This window comes from Panthera leo, chromosome B1 (assembly GCF_018350215.1).
Source record: "Panthera leo isolate Ple1 chromosome B1, P.leo_Ple1_pat1.1, whole genome shotgun sequence".
Classification (NCBI taxonomy): Eukaryota; Metazoa; Chordata; class Mammalia; order Carnivora; family Felidae; genus Panthera; species Panthera leo.
In genome coordinates, this window is record NC_056682.1 from 127,654,530 (window position 1) to 127,674,253 (window position 19,724).

Genomic DNA, 19,724 nt, shown 5'->3' on the forward strand with positions numbered 1-19,724 from the left:
TATGGAGCCATACCGGACTTGTTACTGAAGTATACCTACAGGTAGTTTCCCCTATGATCAGAGCTGTCCAATTAGAATTTTTTTCCCCTAAATTTCACTGAAATGATCAATGGTACCACTTCATCCTTAGAAGTCAGTCAGGTCAGCCTAAACCACTGGCCACGGTAGTTATACATGACAGAATTTCTCCTTGTGAGACAGGCAGACTCTTTGCAATCACAAATAAATCCTATTTACTTGGATCAAAGCCTCTGGCCAAGTAAAATGGTTTATGCAGAAATTTAAGGAGGAAGCTCTGTGACTTTTTAAAGTAGAGTCTTGACAGTTCATGGGATTTATTTAAGTCCTGGACCCTGAGGGGCATAGTTGTGATCAATCTTGCTCATTAAAATCTTGTTTATAGTGTCTTTAAATAAATGCAGAGGAGACAAATTGAATAGATTTGATCCTATTTCCTGTCAGTAAGATTAACCAGAGTGGTCTTAGGACTGGCATATTTAGGGGGAAATTTGCCAGAAGTCAACAATGTAGAAGCAAAGAATGAATATTTTCGGGAGACAATTTCCATAGGTTTCATGTCTTATTGCGCATTATGGAAGGAGCAGCTCTCCCTAGAGAAGACAGGTTTATTTACAATGAAGATAGTCTCTTTTTCTGGGACATATACCGAGCATGTTTACTTAGAAGCCCATCATAAAAGACACATATTCCCTAAGCCAGGGGTTTCTTAGCTGTCATATGAGCCTGTTTCATGTATAGCATCCGCCTGAGTGGCTCCACATAGCCCTGTGAGACATGAGGTCAAGAGGAACCAACATTAACTTGAGGCTCATGCTGCCTGCTGCACTATGAGTATTAAAGTCCTCTTTCTCTCTAAAGGAGTTATAGTGCTTACTGCCAGTACCCATGAAATTGATGCAAGCTCACACAAGTTAGCTTGTAAGTAGGGTAAAATCTCAGATGCCTTGTAGTTCTTGACGATATTATATAACAGCCCCAAGAGGTAAGAGAGCCTGAAAAATGTAGTTTTTCAACTGGAAGTATTGGTCTCTCAAATAAACTTGGCATTTTGTTGGCAAATCTGAAAGGAAGGAAGGTTATTTTGCAGGCAAGTACCTCTTTGTGCTGATGAATCAGCCTACTTTGGCCCAATGGCTGTCCTGTTTCCATACTTCCAATGATAACCAAATCTTCCAAACTGACATACAGTATTTTTTCCTTGAATGATACTAATATTTTAAAGATCTGCAGGCTTGATGTCATTGTCTCTCTTTAATAACGATGATTCTATGTATTTCTTTTGTAATTTTTAAAAAAATTTACAGTTTGTCAGAAATTAATCTTATCCTTATTTCTACAGCATCAAAATACTCTAATGGTTGAAAGCCAGGACTACTATGAGACTATCATTGTTTGAATTCAGGCTTCTCGACTTATTTGCAAGTTACCTGATGTTCTTTTCATTTGCAAAAATCATCATCATCATCACCATCACCGTCATTATCTACCACAGCAGGCTGCTGGGCAGCTATGAGGCTTAAATGAGATGATACATGCAAGGCACTTGGAATAGACCCTGGGTATAATAAATGCTCTCTGTAAGATTAGCCCTATTAATTATATTCTTGGGTAATAGTTCATTAAATTTCAGCTCAGATACTACCTTAGTTGTGTTTTGTGAGCGAGTTACTCAGTTTTTCCCCCCTGTTTTCCTATTTGTAAAATTGTGATAATAGTATTACCAACTTCATAGAGCTTTTGAGATTACATGAGCTAATGTAAAATACTTAAGTTTAGGGCCTGGCCAATTAAACACTCAGAGATAATATTTTTAATATTTTTCTTGCTGGAATACTTGTTCACACTTTCTGTTTGAGTGACTGTCTCTCATACACTGTGAAAGTTAGCTAGGATTTTGAGGCAACATTCAAGGTTAAAGTCCACCCGTAAAGCCTTCTTTGATCACTGCTACCAAAAATTCAACACCTTCTTCATTACACATCATTTGCATTCACTTTGCACCATTCACGAGACTTAACACACTATTTTCTCCATTAAAAGGGTCATAAATATTTTACCTCTTTTGTTAATTGTAAGCTTCTTAAAGGCTAAGACTACATTCTGTAAAACTTTTTATCTCATATTTTGCATTGCACTAAGCAAGTGAGCAATGAATATTTCTTAAATGACACAGTTTTTAAAAAGCTCATCACTTCCTAAACTCTTTCAAGCCTTTTAAAAATGTCTTGAATCAATCCATTCAAATAAAGTTTCCACATTTTTTTTTCCGGTTTCATCCATTTACTTAGAATCAAAGACTTGAATTTTCTTTGTTAAGGAATTTAAAGTAGCCTTTTATACTGTGCCCTTAATCATAATTAACTGCTTTTGAAAAAAGTGTTTCTCTAATTAACTGGATATAGAAGCCTATTCTTTTTTTTTTTCTTATTTTTCAAGTATATTTTTATAAGCAAAATACATCTTCAATAACATTTGGCTCCAGTAGGCTGACTTATTTCATCCACAGATGATGCTTAATCCATTCTTTAATGAAAGCAATTCCTGATAACCAAGATAAAAGTCAAGTATAATTCCAATGTTTGAACTTAAAATGATGACATTGATGAATGGAAATGTAAATACATGTAACCCTCTTCAAGGTAGAAGGTATTTGGATAGCTTGATGTTTATTTTGGACTCTAGCCCAGTTCTTTACCAGCAAGATTTATTGTGAGTATCAAAGTGAAATTTTCTTTTATTAAACAAGAGTATTACTGGAAATAATTTTAAGGATACAAGCAGGGTGATTTTTCATGAATTATTAAATTAAAAAGTAAGTCAAAAGCAAGTGTATCATCAGAGTAAAATACTTTTTTTTTTTTTTAGTATTATTATTTCTAAAACAAACCTGCTTCTAACAGAGGACTCAGTCATACATTGCATTTATAGCCATCTTATTTACTCAAAGGAAAATAGTGGAAAAGAGAATAAGGGACTTCAAATGTATGTAAACGATTCTCTATGACTCTGAATTTAGTGTACATTTTCAAAAACATTTACCTTATCAGTAATAAAAATGTCTTCTCTTATAAGAATTTCCTAACTGTAATCCATGTAAGGACTTGGAAACAAGATGGCAAGGGATTTTCTTTCCTCATGGATATTTATAATGAGAGAGTAAAAATCTCATTTTAATGTTGTAAAAAACTTTCATCAAAAATCACTTTTCTGTTCTTTATATTATTGAACTATTCTGACAGGACTAACTAAAAAATGTCCCCCACTCCCCGTGCCAAGAAAGATTCACAGTTTAAAAATTAATTATTTCAAGTTATGCTTGAACGGAGATTATAAGAACACCATTTGAAAGGTCATAAAAATAATAGATAACCTGACTGGAAAAAAACTGACAAAGGCATACTCAACATATGGTTTCCAGAGGTAGAGTTTACTGTGTCCACTAAGGAATCCTGTCAGGGAATTTCAAACTTGTGTCCCATCTTTACTTTTATTGATGAGCCAATTATGTTTTATTTTCTTTTTGTTTATTTTATTCATTTCAGTTTTGGTCTTTGTTCCGTGATCCCTAAATAATATGAACTAAGCAACAAAAATAAGGATTTCCGTCCTGGAGACAAGTCTGCTTCTAGAGAGTGCCATAGACTTCTGGCTGAAATCTACCCGTCAACTTTAATTCTGCTCTGGCTGCCAAAACCCCAGGAGACCTTTGAATATTTTGGGCTAAATGTAACTGCCACTTGCTCTTCCTCCACAGGAGCTTTATTTGATGCTTTCCAGATTTCTGCCATACTGTTTGTGCACATTTCTATTGATGCCACTTTCTGGCTTGCTCTTGTTTAACTTCTCCAATATCGTTGACAATTCTGGGTAGATGATGACAAGAAAACCATTATTCTTAAGTGTTTATTTATTTATTTGCTAAGAAAAAATAAGTTGCCCTATAGAGGGTGAAATCGTCTTGATTTTTTAACATAAAAAAATAAAAACTAGATCCATCCATAATGAATGGAAGACAATCTTCCGAGACTCTTCTTTAAGGCAAATCTCTAAAGAAACATGTTTCAAACATATATTCTTATGAAGACCTGCTAGCTTTATCTCATTTGATTATATCCATCTCTATTCCCCCTAATGACAAAAATTGGAGAGAAACTACATTTGAACATCCTTGGGTTCAGTCAGTTAGAAAACATTCATTCAGGAAAAAAAAAATATAGCTATCATTTTTACTTACTTTTCTTAATGTAACATAAGTAAAAATACTGAAACAAAGTACCTTCTCCTTGAATTGCAGGAAATTTAGTGCAAATGCTTTGTTTCATCTTGGGAGGTTATATAAATTGTCTTTATACCACTCGGCATTTTGTGGAATTTCATATTGTAGACAATATGCCATGAGAACTAGAAAGCAATATAGTCTCAGTGACTCCAAAGAGTGTAAGCATGTAAGCAAGATGTGTTAGATTTTGGATTTTTTGGAACCAAGAAATACAAACAGGCATTTATTTTCAATGTTCCAGGATCTGTCCAAAATGGTGTTTTATTATTACATAAAGATATAAATGTTTTTTGTAAAGGGAGAAAGACATTATTGTCTTTATGACTTCTCATTATTTGAAAAATCAAGATATATTAGAGTTAGATTGCCTTTAGAAACATTTACAAACTGAGCATTAGGAAGAGGTATTTTTTAATTTGACTTCAAAGTGATTTAATATAAACGACTGAACTGAAAGCCTTAAGGAAACTTTTTGTTCTTCCTGCTAGATTTTTTAAGATTATGACAGAACAACAACAACAACAAAAAACCAGATAACAATGGATAAGTTCCTTGAAGTTTTTCAAGATTTAATTAAGTGGCTTGCCATGCAAATACCAGCATACAAAACTCACGCAAATCCCAATCACTTACCGTATTCACTATCATAGAATATGATGAATTTCTGCCAGGCATATTCTGTGACCACTCTCAGGATAACGTCATTTAAGTAGACAGGTGGGCGAACAGAGAGAGTGTAGTCATCATTCCTGTTGCTCCGGGTGAGTCCACAGCCACTCCTCGGGGTCCCAGCTGTTGAGCGCTGTATGAAGAGGTGGGGGATATGCATGGCATCTGCCAGAGACTGGAGGGAACCTGCCGATGTGCAGCCAATGGAGCTGACCAGGGCCAAGATGCCTTGATTCATAAGTTCACAGGCTGTAAGAAATCACAGTAATATTTAAATGTCTCTGGGTTTCATATAACTTCCCTTTGGGAATAACTGTGAATAAAATTTATGGACTTATTACACAACTATGGATTTTTTTTTTTTAATGAACATGTCCATGAAGAAATCCTCAAATTAAAAAGTGCTATTGGGATTCAGCTAACAAACTGCCCTTATTAGCTATTTGACCTTGTACAAATTATTTAGCTTTTCCTGGTCTCAGTTTTGTCATCTGTAAAGGGGGCAAAATAGCATGAATCTTGCAGGATTATTGCTAGGATTGGAGAAAATTCAATGCCTGCTATTTGCCTTTCACATAATAGGCACTCAAATTAGTGACAGCTATACTTTTATAATTATCAATGTATAATTCAGGGAAAAGATAATTCCTCACTGAGTAAATAATACAAGGTTTTCAAAAAGCTGATAATATGTAAATTGGTGAATGAGTGAAAAAGAATATGAAAGGCCTACATATGGAATTTCTGGCCACAGCAAAGAGCTATTCTGGTATCTAAAGCTTTGATAGCACTTTGTCTCTCATTACACTGGAAAAGTGAAAATGTTTTTGTTCTTTTCCTTGACAGTCAGAAAACTCCTGGTCAAATCAAATACTAAGTTTCAGCAATTATTTCATTCACTAAATTTCATTCTGGTTTCTAGCTGTACAATTTCTAATCTCTACTATATGATTTATGATCTCTGTTGTTTTAATTTCATTTTAACTACATTGTGTATGCATATATGCTTACTTCAAAAAATATTTAAAACTGGATAAAATATAAATTATAAGCACATATAAAGACTCAGCACATAAAGCAAAAAAAGTTAATAACTCTTAACTCCTTCTTGTTTTTAAGTAATCTCTACATCCAACGTGGAGCACGAACTCATGATCCTGAGACCAAGAATCATGTGTTCTACTAACCAAGCCAGCCAGGTGCCCAATTTTTTCTTTTGTTTTCCTTTCCTTTTTTTTTTTTTTTTTAGCTTTTTAAATTTTTTATTTAAATTTTAATTTTTATATATTTATTTTTAAAGTAAGGCTCTATGCCCAATGTGGGGCTTGAACTCACAACCCTGAGAATAAGGGTCAGATGCTCTACTGACTGAGCCAGCCAGGAACCCCTTAATAACTTGTAACTCATTTAATAAGTCTTACTAAGAGTTAAGAGATCTGAGAGATCTTATATGTTAGTCTTTAAGAGCAAGAGATTAGAACTAAAATCAAAAGTAAATTCAGGAGGAATCGAGGTAAAATAAATTCCATTTGAGAAGGTCAGTAATTATAATTGGCCCAGGTATTATTCTAGATTTTAGACATTCTAGGTATAATATTCTCAATACTTACACATTATTATAATCTGTTTTACAGAGTGTTTGAAACATAGATGATAAGTACCTCTATGTAATTAATTGGGCAGTTAATGAAGGCTGACAAAGTGTAAGTTTAGAAGTACTATACTAATGACATGCACATAAACACCAAATACATTTAATTATGATTAATTTTAAGCCAACCAGCACATACAAAATAAATTAATAATTAGCAGGGACATTATTTTCAAGCATAAGACAGGTAATATGATTTCAAATAAATCTGAAAGATAGCATCAGGGATGAATGTTTCTTAGACCATAACAGATTGAGATTGAAGTTTCAGTAAAAATGATAGAACCTACTCACGTTTGTGAATTCAACATTTATAAAAGCTATATGAATTTATAGTTACGCTTCCAATGGATTTAGGCATAAACATTGGTCAGAAGTTTGTTTCATTATTGTAGGAAATAAGGCCACTATTGATTGATCTATCACAAAAGTTATAAAGTTACATATAACAGAAGTTGAGATAAAAAATTCAGTTTAAGTATTACATTTGTCAAATATGAAAACTGTCTCTTTTAATCTTCCTTATTTAGAAATAAAGCTTTGAAGCCATATATAAATCATTATTTAGCATATAAATTTGTTTTAGTATATACTCTGTGATTTCCTCAAACCAACTATGTTACTTCCTATTAACCTCTGTTAGTAATAACACAAACTAATCAAGTATTAGAAACAGTTGTTATTATTATACATGCAAATGTGTTATTTTTAGATTATTTATCATTTGGTATTATCCATCCTACTACACATATAAGCAAGAATAACTGAAAGCTCCCTATAAAATAAAAACAGGAATCATCAAATTTGCAATAAAAGCCACACAAGGGGCGCCTGGGTGACTCAGTCAGTTAGTCTGGCCTCAGTCTGGCCAGGTTGGGCTCAGATCATGATCTCACGGTTCATGAGTTCAAGTCTTGTGTCAGGCTCTGTGCTGATAGCTCAGAGCCTGGAGCCTGCTTCAGAGTCCATGTCTCCCTCTCTCTCTGCCCCTCCCCTGTTCACCCTCTGTCTCTCTCTCTCAAATAAATAAATTATATTTGAGAACAAAATCAGCTTTAACTGCTATGCCAATTATGACTGGTTGGTAAGCTGGCATCCTGGAACTCTATTTTGAGAAAGATTTTGAGACTTAGCAAGAAAGAGTACCAAAATCATTGTGTTAATTTTCTCAAGGAAGAGACTGGGAGAGCAGCAGCCTGGAAGTCTTAGACATGCATCCCACTTATAATATGAAACCCTCTATTGTTCACAGTTGTCAAGAAAGCATACACCACTCCCTTAAAAAAATATAAGTCCCAGGTCTCTAACTCATTGTCTAATATGCTTTTCACCACAGCAAGCAAATGATATTGGTACCCTTAAAATTTTGCTTGACAAAGGAAAGATAGACATAGATTTCCATAGGGAAAAGCTTAATTGGAGACTATCTACTGCCAACATTTGGTAAAAATAGGTTGATCCACTAAAGAGGGAAGGAACAGTCCACACACCTAAAAGAAACTGAAGCTGGTTGAGTCAAAACACAACCATGGTTGGGTACATAAGAAAATGGGCCTACAATGCAACCTATCAAGGCTATATTTGACATCCATTTTGTCAATATAAAATGTTGGTTGAATAAGAGAAGATACAAATTTATTTGCTTTGGAGAGTGACCATTCATAGAGTCCTATATAAATGTTAGCATAAAAAAGAAATTAAAACCCTTCCTTCCTCCTTCCTCCACCCCTCTTCCTTCCTTCCTTCCTTCCTTCCTTCCTTCCTTCCTTCCTTCCTTCCTTCCTTTCTTGTTTTAATAACTGGAATTAAAAACACTTTCACCCTTTCAGGTCACTCAGCAGTTATAAAAATGAAGTTCTCTGTATAAATGTATAAATTTAAGTTAAATGATATTCTTTATGACATTCTAAATGATTTTTTTTATCTCTGAAACTAATCAGTTTGAGTCTTATTTTTCTTATTAAGTAAAATGGGATTAAAAGTAAAATCTATATAGGGCCTTGAAATCAGTTACCTCAAGGAGAACTCAGTGAAATATTTTTGGATAACACCATCTTTCTTTATTCCCTATGATATATTTTCTAACTTATGTATATTGACCAAATTGCCTCAATTTATACTGAGTAATTTTATAACCTCTTCCAGTGATTTTAAATCACATAAGGACTTTAGCACACTCCATTCATATATTTATTCTTCAACACACATTTACCAACTTTAAACATGAGCCAGGACTTCTCTGGAGATAAGAGAATGCATAGGCAGATTCCATTCTCAAAGATCTCCCAATCTATTCACCATAGTGTTTGTAATATCTCCCCTGTGTCAGAATTCAAAGTGGAGATTTACAAAAATACACATATCCACTCCTAGAAGTTTTACTTTATTCATTACAGGCTAATGTATTTGCATTATGATGTATCATCTCAGCAGTTCTGATGTGTAACCCTTTCTGTAAAACATGAGTCTGGTGGGTTGTAACTGCAATACTCTTTGATGTGATTGTTGGAGAACATCTAATATTTGTTGGTTTTCTTTTACCTTTTTCCCAATAATACTGCTGACAATATGACTGTAACTGGAGAGTGGAATTTTCCTATTTTTCTAATTCTGTTAATTTGCAAATGGGGGTGAAATACAGGGAAAGAAGATACGTGGAGTTAATAAGAATCATTGTACCCCAAAAGGTGATCCGTATCTTTATTTTATTCCCAATAATAAACTAAGAAGTTTATTCTTGGAATGAATTTCATTCTTTCAAGTTCCTCCAGTTCAGATACAATGTACCATATTTCTACAATTTTAAATGTATGTAGCTTCTATATTTTACCATTGTCTGAAGTCAGGGCATATTTTAAAGTTGATCAATACATTTAATATGATGGATTATTTTTCTTGAAAAAAAATCACTAATCAATATTGAATTTTATAATTAGTGAACTCATAATTAACAAAATAAGGTAGGCTTCCATTGCAGATAAGAAAGATTTGTATTGTTTCTACAAAAGCTGAATTTAATTTAACTTTTTTCCTATTTAATTTATTAATGAATCACAAGTCCAGTATTGATAATTGCTTTCTTCTCAAATTTTTTTTGTTTTCCAAAAGGCACATGACATTTGCTTCCATACTTGTGAGAATATAGTAACACAAGGCACTTTCAGCCTATCCAGACATTTAGCAATCTTTGTAAACACGATTTTCAGCAACCATCTGAGAGGTGGTATATAAAAAGTGTTTTTTGTATTTGACTCATCATCAATGTAGTTTGCCAAAAATATCATCATTTGCAAAAAATTCTTCTATATAAAGATGGTCCTTATATATAAACACCTTTACAAGGTCCAATCTAATTATAATTACCTACTTAGGAATTGAAACTATAGAAAAGATTCATTTAATCATAATAAAAAAGCAGTAAGACGTAATTTCTTCTTAAAAAGAATATAAATGGCTAAAATGGTTGATTAGCAGCCATCAAATGAATTCAACTGAGTAATTTTCAGTCAACTATTTTTTTAATCATCTAAAGCCAGTATGAGCCTCTCATTTGTGATCTAAGCCTGACATGGACCTAACATTTAATCTAGCACCTATTATAAGTCATTTTATTTTTGCATTTACATTTCATAACAACACTGTACAGAGGAGCTATTATGATTCTCATTTTCAATTAAGAAACTGGTTAAGTGAAATTAAATGCATTGCTCAAATTCATACTATTAGTAAATGACAGAGGTAGGATTCAAATCTGGCACAGACTTGACTGCCAGGGCCACAGAAAACCAAAAACTCACGGTTTTCAAACACAAAGGCACATATAAAAAAACCTGTAAGTCATTTAACTCACTACAAGATCCAGGAAATTTCAGTCTCTTAGATGTAAAAGAGAAAGGAATAATAATAATTTTGATACCATTCTTTTTTTTTTTTTTTTTTTCTCTCTCTCTCTTTGCTTTTCGGATTAAGGCAACAATTCTGTATAGTTTCAATTCCAAATAGAAAGAATATATACATATAATTTCAACAATGGTGAAAAAAGCTATTAAGAAGAACCTACAAAATATTGGGTATACTCTCAATCCATCCCTAAATTGGTTCCACTAACAATGATGTGATAAAAATGATATAAATAATAACCAAACATTTCTTTATCTTTGTACAGTTGTTTGGAATTTATAAAATGTTTTCATTTGCATTTATTACTGTATCAGAATGTGGCTATATTTGGATAAAATTCTTATTTTCATTCATGTGACATTTAATTGAAGCTCATTCTTACATTTCCAATAAGTAGTTGCGACAGTCTTAGAACATAGATTTTATGATGCTTACTTTACAACTCTCCATTTACATATTTTCATAGTCTTCTATTTATGGAGATTTGGATTAGTCTCCTCTCTTTGTTTTTAAATTTTTAATGTTTATTTACTTTTGAGAGAGAGAGACAGAGAGAGAGACAGAGAATGAGTGGGGGAGGGGCAGGGGGCAAGGGAGACACAGAATCTGAAGCAAGCTCCAGGCTCTGAGCTGTCAGCACAGAGCCTGATGTGGGGCTCAAACTCATGAACTGTGAGATCATGACCTGAGCTGAAATAGGGTGTTCAACCAACTGAGCCACCCAGCTGCCCCTAATCTCCTCCCTTTTACTGTTAGTAACAATTCTGTAATGAACACACTTATGTATGTACATATATATCTATATGTTACAAATATAAAATATACATACTATACTAGGCAAGCACCAGATATTTTAGGATGCAAGGTAATCAAGAATAGGCCAATGGGAAAGACAGAACATATTCAAATGAACGTACAATGACGTACTGAGTAATTGCCAGGCCAAAAAAGGGACCTTATGCTGATAGTTCAAAAGCATTTTCCTAGACTGTGAGTTGGGAAAGCCTTTTATGCAGAAGTGAATCTGCAGTGGAAACCTGAAGGGTAATAAGCAGGAACTAATTAAGTGAAGGGAAGTTACCCTGATGAAAAAGTGTAAGAAAAATACTTCCAAAAAGAAGAAATAGAATGTGCGAAGATTCTGTGGCAGAAAAACTATGGGATACTTGAGAAGGAGAAAGAAGAGCCAGGTAGCTGAAATGCAGAGACCATGCTAGCGAGTGGAGCAAGGTGAGGACAGAGGGCAGGCAAGCAACATGGACTCTGACTGGGTTTGTTTGTCTTGTGTTTATTTGAAGGAGAGCTTTATGTATTTTCAGTATCAATCCTTCATCTGTTATTTATACAGTAAATAAGTGTCTTTATTCTTCTTGCTTTTTAAATTTATGCATAATTTATACAGCTCTTTATAAGTTTTAAAATTATTACATCAAATTTATCAGTCTTTTACTGCCAGAAATAGTTGGCTTCATACCATGTTTAAAAAGGCCTTCTTCTCACAGCCTACAGACTTATAAGATGATCAGTTCATCTAAAACGACATCTTCCTCATCCTCTACCCTGTAGCTGATCATCAGCTGATGAAAGATACGGCAATAACACTTTAAGAAGCCAGATAAGTGTAGAATATTATCTTCGGTTGATACAGGTAAAATTTGATCTTTATCTCCATAATCTCAGCTGCCAAGAGTGAGGATTAAACATTGTGAAGAGAGTGATAATCCATATCATACTATATGTTTGTCTTCAAATTTTTTCCACCATTTTGTGGAAATTTTAGTTATTAAAATGATTATTCTTTTATAATATGGCACATCCTGGAATTAGAGCTGATTATTTCAAGATAAATAACAGAATATTTAATGTATTCCAGCAAAGTGTATTTTATAAGAATAGGAATAAGATCATGGTAACAAGGTATGAAGAACTGTGTGTTTATGTTTGTGTAAGAGGAAGACAGAAAATGGCAAAAAATAATATCTTATATTGCTTTTGTAGTTATTGCCACTTTTCTAGAATATCAGAGCCAAAAATCAGAAGTCATCTTCAATTATTTCCCCTCTCTCATACCCCATACTCCTTCACATCAACTATGGTTGACCCATATTGTTAATTCTATTCCTGTATATTTCTCAAAACTATTCTCTTCTTGAAATAGTCACTGTCAATCCTTTGATTCAATCTATATCACCACTAACTCAATTACTGAAACTGTCTCCAAGCTACTATGATTTCACAGCCCCCAGCTTAAACCTCCCCCAATCTTCTTCATTGTAAATAAGGATATCTATTTTTAAAACTTCTCATTATGTTATTTCTGTGCATTAAAGGTGATCAATGAAAAAACTGAGAAACTATTAAGAATGGTGGAACCAAAGAAAAATGACAAGTACATGCAATATGGGATCCCACATAAGATCCTTGAACAGAAAAAACAAACACACAAACATTGTTAATGAAAGCTGGTGAGTTTTGAATAAGGTCTGTGGTTCGGTTAATAATATTGTACTGATGTTAACTGAGTGTGCTCAATAACTGTACTATGGTTATGTAAGATGTTAATATTAGGAGAAGTGGGATGAGGAGTATAAGGAAACTGTTATTTTTGCCATTGTTCTATAAATCTAAAACTACTTCAAAATTAAAAGTTGAAAACAGATAAAACTATTAATAACTTCCAACTTCTACTAGAAATAAGCCCAAACCCTCCACATGGCATACAAAATCCTTAATGTCCTAGCCCCAATCTACATTTTCCTGTCTACCTCCAACTCTTATCCCTTGCCCTCACATTTCCTGCCATTCCACACACTCCCCTACCACCATGCTATATATTATTTTTTCAGCAGCCTAGGCATTTATGCAAAGTATTTATTTATTTTTTTAAATATAACTTATTGTCCAATTATTTTCCATACAACACCCAGTGCTCATCCCAACAGGTGCCCTTCTCCATGCCCATCACCCACTTTCCCCCCTCACCCACACCCATCAACCCTTAGTTTGTTCTCAGTCCTTAAGAGTCTCTTATGGTTTAGCTCTCCCCCTCTCTGTAACTTTTTTTTTCCCTCCTTCTTCCCCATGGTCTTCTGTTAAGTTTCTCAAGATCCACATATGAGTGAAAACATATGGTATCTGTCTTTCCCTGTATGACTTATTTCACTTAGCATAATACCCTCCAGTTCCATCCATGTTGCTGCAAATGGCCAGATTTCATTCTTTCTCATTGCCAAGTAGTATTCCAAAATATTTATTTTTGACATCTTAACAATACTGCTTCTTCTGACTTATGAGTGTGATATGTATCTTCATTTAACACAGTCTCTTTAAAATTTTCTAAGCAATGTTTTATAGTACTCAGTGAAATTAGATTTTGCACTTATTATGTCATATTTATTACTAAATATTTACATATCTATATTCTATTGCTAATGATATTTAATTTCCAATTTTTATTGCTACAATATAGAAAATACATCAGATCTTGAATATTGATTTTGTATTTGAAATCTTATTAAACATGCTTGCTAGTTCTAGTTTCCATTTTTGTAGACTCTAGAGGATTTTCTACATAAACAATCATATATTTAAAAAAAATGGCAGTTGCACTTCTTCCTTTCCAATCTGTATGACTTTCCACACCTTATGGCACTGGCTAGTACAGTACAATGCTGGGCAGGCATGGGAAGAGCAGTCACCCTGCCTTTGACCCTGATCTTAGAGGGAAAACATTCAATCTCCGACAATTAGATATGACCTAATCTGTAAATTTTTTTGGACCAAGTTCTTTATGAAGTCAAGAAAGTTCCCTTCTATTCCTAGTTCGCCGAGAGTTTTTGTCAGGGAGGGACAGTGAATTTTGTCAAAAGTGTTCTGCATCTATTGAAATGGTCACACGGATTTTTTTTCTCATACCAAAAATTAATTAATTGATTTATAAATGCTAAACCATCCTAGCAAAGGTAAGGCTAGCTTCATTAGATAAGTTGGAATGTGCTCACATTTATTCAGTTTTCTGGAAGAGTTTGCATATAAATAGTGTTATTTCTCCCTTAAGTCTTTGGTAGAACTCACCAGTAAGACTTTTAGGGAGTGGAGTTTCAGTTGTGAGAAGATGTTTAACTATAAAATCAATTTTATAAATTGAAGCAGGGATATTTAGTGTATTTAAATTCTTTTCAGTGAACTTTGGTAGTTTGTATCTTCCAAGGAGTTTGCCTTTGCATCTAAATTGCCAAATTTATTGGCATACAGGTGTTCTTGATTATCCCTTGTAATTCTTTTAATATCTGTAGAATCTGTAATGATGTTGCCTCTCTCATGCTTGATACTGGTAATTTGTATCATCTCTTGTTCCTAATCAGTCTGGCTACAGGTTTATCAATTTTATTAACTTTCTCAAAGAAACAACTCTTGGTTTCATTGACTTTTGTTATTGCTTTTTTGTTTCGTATTCCATTGATTTCGACTCTGCTCTTTGTAATTTCCTTTCTTCTGCTTAATTTAGGTTTAGTTCACTCTTTTTTTAAGGCAGAAGCTGTGATTATCAATGCTAGTTCTTTATATTTTTTCTAATATAAGCATTTAGTCCTATAAATTTCCCTTTATGTACTTTAGTAGTCTACTCTTTAAAATTTTTTTAATGTTTTATTTCATTTCTGAGAGAGAGAGAGAGAGAGAGAGAGAGAGAGAGAGAGAGAGAGAGACCATGAGTGTGGGAGAGGCAGAGAGAGAGAGAGAAACAGAGAGAGAGAGACTGAGTGGGGGAGAGGCAGAGAGAGAGAGACTCTGAGTGGGGGAGAGGCAGAGAGAGAGAGACTGTGAGTGGGGGAGAGGCAGAGAGAGAGAGAGAGAGAGAGAGAGAGGGAAACTGTGAGTGGGGGAGAGGCAGAGAGAGAGAGAGAGAGAGAGAGAGACTGTGAGTGGGGGAGAGGCAGAGAGAGAGAGAGAGAGAGAGAGAGAGAGAGAGAGAGAGAATCCGAAGCAGGCTTCAGGCTCTTAGCTGTGAGAACAGAACCCGATGCAGGGCTTGAACCCATGAACCATGAGATCATGACCTGAGCCCAAGCTGGCCGCATAACCGCCTGAGCTACCCAGGTGCTTTTCATTTATGTTATTCACCTTTTCAACAGGTATATTTAACCATATTTTTCTAGTTTTTTGTTTGATAGTTCCAACATTGGGATATAGTTCAGTCTATTTTTATCACTTACTTTTTCAAAATGGATTTTTTTCCTTTTTGCATTTTTGTGCGTGTCTCATTATTTTAGATGGACTATTGGCTAGCAGGGATTGAGGTAAATATGACATATTGGGACATTTCTCTTCCAAACAGGCTGTTAGTGTGTGGGTGAGTGAATCTAGTCAGGAGTTGATCTGGATATGCATTTTGTTGTTGTTGTTGTCATCACTATGTGCAAGGAACCATGAGCTTCACATTCTTCTAGCAGCAGGTTGCTAATACTTTGTATTTAGAATGGGGCCTGTGTAGTCAGATTTTCTTCAGTGTTCCTGCTCCTCCTTTAGCTTTCATCCGCTCCTTCCCAGACATACCACAGTGGAAATCCCTGTGTGTCCTGGACCCAGGCCCCAGGGTAGACTGCTAGGTTACTCAACAGTAGGTCTTTGTGGGTCTGGGCCAACCTCGGCCTCCATCTCAGGCAGACCTTGTGTGCATGGGCCTTGCCCAATGTTGCTGCCCCTCATGTCTATGATAGCTCAACACTACCTTTTATCTTTTTCATGGTGGGTCAGGAGAGAGTTTTCTGCTTCCCTGAATGAGCACACTTCTGCTTGATATCTGTAAAAGATCCTGGACCCAAGATGTTTGTTGATAGAGGGGTAGAGGCTTCTGCTTTGACCTATTCACCAGCAGCAACGGCTCTTAGCAAGCACCCCATTGGTAAGAGGGTTTTTTGCCCTTTCCTCAGCACCTTAAGATTTTTACTTTGTACATGATAAAGGCTGGATATGTGGGTGAGGTATTGTGCCTGGTCCCCTATAGCCAGGCAGCTAGCCTGCAGCACTCCTACACCACTGAGGGGAACTCTATCTGATATCATGCTGACCCCAATGTTCTTATGAGCACTCAATGGAGGTCCATGGCAATAGCTCACAAATGAGTATGAATTCCCCCTTGTGTCTGGGATCCCCAGCTATTCTAAACAAGCACAGTAACTCACACTTGGCCCTTATAACTTCATAAAAAAATCTAAGTGATTCCCTCCAGTCTGTGTGGAGGGTAGTAAACTCTTTCTCCTGTATTTTGTCAAAGGCCAGAGTGTTTCTGTGTTTTGCCTGTCATTGAAGGAGCTCCCCTCAAACTTTGGTTTCCTTGTTTACTTTGAGAAATGATGTGGCATGAAAAAAATCATGATTTTGATGATTGTTTAGCTTCCCTCCCCTCATTTTTAGGGTGGAACAACGTTCTTTGTACCTTTTCACATCTCAAGCAGAGCTGGATGTCCAGCCACTCCTTGATCATTCCTATAACATTCTGTAAGTGCCAACCACATTGTAATTAACTGTTTACATGCCAGACTTCTGGATTAAACACTGTCTTCTCCAGTGCTCTGTTTCTGAACATCACCATGAATAATTTTATTTAGTTTCCTAATATTTTATTTCTTGGCAGCAATGTCATTTGGGCATATACATAAGAAGAGAAATCACTCTTCATGGGAACTTTCTTACCATGGCCGATAGACCCTGTATAAGCTCCTGCCTGGCCATAATTCTGCTGTAAACTATTATCCTCAGCCTTGCTCAGTTTACTTTAACCATATTGGTCTTGTTTTTCCATGCAGCCTCTTTTCTCTGTATTTCTTCTGCCTGGGTGTTTTTAACCCATATATCCCTTCATCCCATTCCATCACGCAAGGTTTCAGCTCTTGTAGCCTCTCTCTCCCACAGCATCTCTGCTACTTCTTATCTCATGACCTACTTATCTTTTCTTCAAAATTTATCATTCTCTGACTGTATTTTACGTATCTGTTTGTTTCTATAATTTTAGTCTTTCTTCCCTACTAAAATACAAACAACATCAGAGTAGGAATTTTGTCTGTTTCATTCAATGCTTTATACCCAAAACAGAACAGAGACTGGTCTATTGCAGGCATTCAATGAATATACACTGAATAAGTGGATAATTGAATAAACATTGTAGCCGCAGTCTATCTCCAAAGCAGGACATGATATAACATAGCTTAGGTGCACTACAAATGGTCTTTTGGCCTTAGTAGTTCACTTTAACATTGCTCAAAGTGTGCTTGTTTCACAGAAACCATTTACTCTTGTGGATAAAGAAGAATCCTAAATGGTGTTGACAATAGTAAGATGGGCAAAGTGAGAAGAATCACTCCTTCAAAACGAAAGTATTTTAGCATTTCCTATGGGCACTGGTTAGAAATACTGATACTCCTTTGTGATAGGACTAGCATACATATATAAGCTCCATGAAAGTAGAGATGTTGTGCATCTTTTAAAACTCAGAACTCAGTAAATATTTCTTAAAAGCATAAACATAACATAATATGTAATAGATTAGAACATTTAATTTATCTTCAGAAACAATATTTTTCAGGGATGCTTTTCTGGTAGTAATATATCAAATGTAGTGTTACCTCTTTAGTCTGTAAATATTCATTTAAAAATATCTGATTTTTATTTGATCAAAATAATCTTTTAATACTATGTATGTTTTAGATAATTTTAAACTAAGCAGAAGAATTCACTTTGGTTTTTACACGAGCTAAAATGGCTATTTCTATGATTTATTACAGCAACCATGAAAATTCATATGATTTTCTAATGTAGTATATTCCAATTCATTGTAAGATAATTTAATTTTTTTCTCAATCTTTAATCTGTGATTTCATTTTGATCTGATTAAGACATATGGTTGGCAGCAGAAGCTAGATCACAGTTATCCATTTGTGAATCGATCACCACTATCACAATTTATGGATAATCACATTTCACTTAGCATAAAATGCACTTGGATTTATTCTTTGCCAGGAAGTAATCTTTTACCATCTGCAGTTTGTTATTATATTCTAATTTCACTAATAATGCCTTTCAACATAGTATCAGAAGCATTTCTATTTCTGGGGAAAAAAATCCTCTACATACTTTACAGAGCTATGGAACAGTGCATAAGGTCAGAAACACTATTTAATAGTTAGCTTGGCCACTGCTAGCAGCAATTATGAAGTGAAAGGAGATAATTCCTGAAAAGTACAGCATAAGTCACGTGGACTCCTTTCTCTTCTGTTTTTTAAAGCAGCACTACGCAAGCTGTTGAAAAAGCCTGTATTTAAATCTCTGACACTAATTCTCTTTGTATACGATTCACTTAAACATATGAAGATAATGTTCCTTCCAAGGGAAGATATAAAATCGGAACACTAGGCTAACACAGCAGTCTTCCAATCATTGACACCGGCATGGAAAAGAAAAAAATGACCCCCCAACCCCCCAACCAACCAAGCCTCCCCTACTCCTGCTTTTGATACTGCTTCTTTCAGAGGAAAAGCATGGGGAAATGTGTTGTCTTATAATAGAGACCTAGGTTGTATGTGAGGAATCCTGATTTCTAGTCTTAGTTCAGATATGAATCATTGTTGGGCCTTGGGCAAGAATCACTTTTTCTCTTTGGGTTTCAGTTTCTTCATGTATTAAAGGAGGTTATTAGACTGGATGGTTTCCTGGGAGACACCATACCAGCATTTCCTTCTCTCTTCTTGTTTCTATTATTGACCAGTCTCTTGTCTAGTTGGCACATTCTAACTTAATTGGTTACATTTTGGCCTAGAAAGAGAAATAGGTTTTCTACGTTTTTAAGATGGCCTTACATGCCTCTGGTTTGATTCATTAGAAGGACATTTTTATTTTCCTGTTTCCATGTGAGCTGGGTGCTACGGGTGAATTAGTGTACTTTTTCGAATTTACAATGAAAAAAAGTATGATGGACTTTACTTACAATATACCTGTTTTAAAATGTCCGAGAATTTTGGATTTTTCTTTTTCACTGTGTAAGGGTTTATGGCCCTTTCAAAGGAAAGTTTATTTATTTGGAATGAAACATTTTCTTCTAATGCGCCATATAGATAGATAGACATAGATAGATATAGATATAGATATAGATAGATATATAGATATAGATATAGATATAGATAGATATATAGATATAGATATACATATACA

General features: G+C 34.8%; 1 protein-coding gene across 2 annotated transcripts in view; it reads right to left on the reverse strand.

Moving 5' to 3' along the window:
- GRID2 (glutamate ionotropic receptor delta type subunit 2) overlaps nucleotides 1-19,724 on the reverse strand; it is a 1,444,174-nt gene that overhangs the window by 685,218 nt on the left and 739,232 nt on the right. Inside the window, exon 3 of one of the 2 annotated variants that reach the window (XM_042935881.1) lies at nucleotides 4,934-5,218. The exons of the other annotated variant lie outside the window; for it this stretch is intronic. Within the exon in view, the coding sequence (XP_042791815.1) occupies nucleotides 4,934-5,218 (285 nt within the window). The remainder of the gene's footprint in view (nucleotides 1-4,933; nucleotides 5,219-19,724) is intronic. 2 annotated transcript variants of the gene reach the window in all.